Source organism: Micropterus dolomieu, linkage group LG14 (assembly GCF_021292245.1).
Source record: "Micropterus dolomieu isolate WLL.071019.BEF.003 ecotype Adirondacks linkage group LG14, ASM2129224v1, whole genome shotgun sequence".
NCBI classification, from domain to species: domain Eukaryota; kingdom Metazoa; phylum Chordata; class Actinopteri; order Centrarchiformes; family Centrarchidae; genus Micropterus; species Micropterus dolomieu.
The window spans coordinates 23,383,397-23,386,401 of record NC_060163.1 but is presented as its reverse complement, the minus strand read 5'-3'; the positions used below and the strand labels follow the sequence as shown (position 1 = coordinate 23,386,401).

Genomic DNA, 3,005 nt, shown 5'->3' with positions numbered 1-3,005 from the left:
TGCATTTCTCAATTCTAAATGATCATCAGTTGCAGCTTGGTATCCTGTCCATCAGTATCACAAACAAGAGAAGTTAAAGTGCATCATCTAACATGTTTAGGTTGCTGTCCTCATACTACGCATAACTGACTTTCAGTCAGGAATGAAAACATCTCTTGATCATTTTTAAATGGAATAAATGGCTCACAGCAATGACCTACACCTCCATTCCTGCCGCAACTCAGAAAACCCACTAATAAGAGCTATTTTAGCAAATTCACAGGATCATTTAATGACATTGAGAGTAAGAAAGCTTGTCCACTTTGTCCCGCAAAGGATGGAATCAGAAGTTCAATAGTAGGGGACGCGTCCTGTCAAGGTTCTTGAAGGAATGTGATTGACAGCTGATAGTTAGAACAAAGTTCTGTATACAGACTAGGAACAAATTAAAGGAAAAACATGAATAAAAGAGTGAAGGATCATCAAATGCCAATGCTCCCATGCAGCAGGGCTCACTGAATGGTTTAGTGTGTGTGAAAATGAAGTGACTACAGCCATGCAGTTACCAGATCTCAGATGGGTATTGACCTGAATCTTTCATCAGTTACACCTGAAGACTGGAGGAGGTTCGACTGTGTTTCAGTTGTCTGGCATGAAGGACGACATCATTACCAAACTGGACAAAGCAAAGATCAGGACCAACTGGGGTAAGAATGAGATTAGACTTGAAAAAGGTGAGAAACACGTTTAATTTAATTTTTTTTATGCTGAATGGTACTCCATTCACTACCCCTCAGAAAACCAATATCTGGATCTAGCCTACATCTTGTAATCTTCATCTGCACATGTTGTGACCACGTTTTGTTGTTTTTTTTGCTTAGTAACGAAGCTCAGTAACATTCCCATCCCGATAACTGCTGCAGTGGTTGTTCTTGCTGTCGTCCTCATTGCTGCTATTGTATTTTTTGTTTACAAAAAGAAGAAAGGTGAGACCTTTTATCCAGACTGTGCCTTACACTACTACTTTTTGTTGCTTCAGATGTGATGCAATATTAAAAGTTTCTTCATTTTTGCTGAGTATGATATAACCCTACAGAATAATACAAAGATCTAAAAAGAAAATGAAAGATGAAGCTTCTCGGTCATCCAGGTCGTACTTAACACAATTGACAATCACACCACCCTGCACACAGTGACGTCATGTGGGACAGCATTTATTACTCTTAAGTATTTAACCTCCTTTCAAAGTCGCTGCCTTAAGTGAAAATTTCTGAGATTGTTTTGCGATTAACTGTAAAATGTATGCGTCACCTTACAGCTGTAAAGAAAATATCTATAGATGTATTGCTATGCTCAACGATACATAGAGAAAAGCTGTATATGATGATAAGTGAGGTTAGGAAGAGGGAAAAAAAACAGCCTGTTTTTTTGAATATCTGAGTCATTTCCACTGCCTTTTCATTCCTTTTGTACATTTTGGTTTTCCTTCAAAGGTGCTGGCTCTTCATATAAAGTGATAGTTCACCATCTGTGTCTGTAGTTTGTAATATGAATATTGCCTGAGTATTCAATATTGACAGACTAAATGAATGTTGCTCCAAAGTGTGGAACTATAAAGGAAAGAAGAAATCAGCCATGCAAATCTGGTATAATACACAAGGAGGGAGATATTCCCTGCAAATGTAGCACAGCTGGGGCTACAGCTCCAAAGGAAAGTACTTGCCACTCATACACACAAGGTGCGATCCTGCTTCAGGTCTCTCCACAGGAACCGCAGAAGTGGTCGATCTCTTGGGCTAATCGGTGATAATAATGATGTGCTTTATGTCTTGAGCTGGGCCTTGTAGATGTCATACTGTGGGCGTGTCTGTTCTGCCTTGTTCATTTAGTTCTCTGTCAGTCCTGTTATTTGTAGTCCTTTCTGTATCTGTTATCTAGTCATGTTGGAGTCTGGGGTTTTGTTCCATGTCTTTGTCAACTGAGTGCCATCCTCCTCCGACGGTTGTCTACTACTGAGGAGATGCCTAGAAGCAGAACCAGGAGACTTGATGATCCCCATCAACATGGGATTCTGTCAAGTGTCCCTGCCCCAACTGTTTGCTAGATACAGCAAAATATAAAACAAAAAGTAATACGGCTGGTTTTGAAATGTGGTAATCACGTCAGAGAGGTGATATATTTAATCTCCACAGCAGCGATACGAAGCTAAGAGTAAAGTCTGAACTGTCAACTGTCAATAATCAGTCAACACACCTCTGGACACACCTCGTCTTTCTTCTTGTATATACTTATTTTTAATGACAAAATTATCCATTTGTGATACAGGTTGTAGTTTTAGTAGTATATAATAACAATAAACAAGTGTTATACCACATTTGGATGTCATTATTGGAGACATGAGACATACATGTAGTTGCATGATTGTTTACGCAGCAAGTGTAAAGAAAAGGCATTTATCATTTTCAATGTTTTATTTAAAAAAGAATGAAAATATTATCCAGAACAGGGAAAAATCTTTGTGTTTTCTCTGCCCTCCTGGGAATAAAACAATATACAGGTATTCATCCACACAGTGGATGGAATTATTTGTATAGCACTGTGTCAGTTAGTGACATTACATCTTACACCCTGCTAGGATTAAACCTCTGTATTGTCCTAATGGATTAGGACAACAGTTGCATATCTTCCAGAAACAGCAACTCAGTATCACAACTCTAAGTGCTCCACACTGCCACACTACAAATTGTCTGTATGCTGCCTGACTGAACTGTCTGTTACTCTTACCTGGGTCTGGAAGATCAGCCATGTGTGGTGCATGGAAATACTGTAGTCTGGATGTTAACTACAGAGCTGTAGTTAGCTGTTGTAATCAGTAAACAATAATAAAAAAGTAATAACAATAGTGTTGGATTACATTTATATAGCACTTTATTTTTGACACCCAAAGGGCTTATGGGGAAACACCAGAGAAACTTTGAGACAAGCACACTGGGAAATAATGTATTAATATAAAAAAATATATATAT

At 38.4% G+C, this 3,005-nt stretch overlaps 1 protein-coding gene across 1 annotated transcript in view; it reads left to right on the top strand.

Moving 5' to 3' along the window:
- Positions 1–1,961, top strand: part of LOC123983540 (major histocompatibility complex class I-related gene protein-like) — a 16,202-nt gene extending 14,241 nt beyond the window's left edge. Inside the window, exons 8-10 of the mRNA XM_046069796.1 lie at positions 584–713; positions 861–965; positions 1,918–1,961. Of these exons, the coding sequence (XP_045925752.1) occupies positions 584–713; positions 861–965; positions 1,918–1,961 (279 nt within the window). The remainder of the gene's footprint in view (positions 1–583; positions 714–860; positions 966–1,917) is intronic.
- Positions 1,962–3,005: the final 1,044 nt, after the last annotated feature.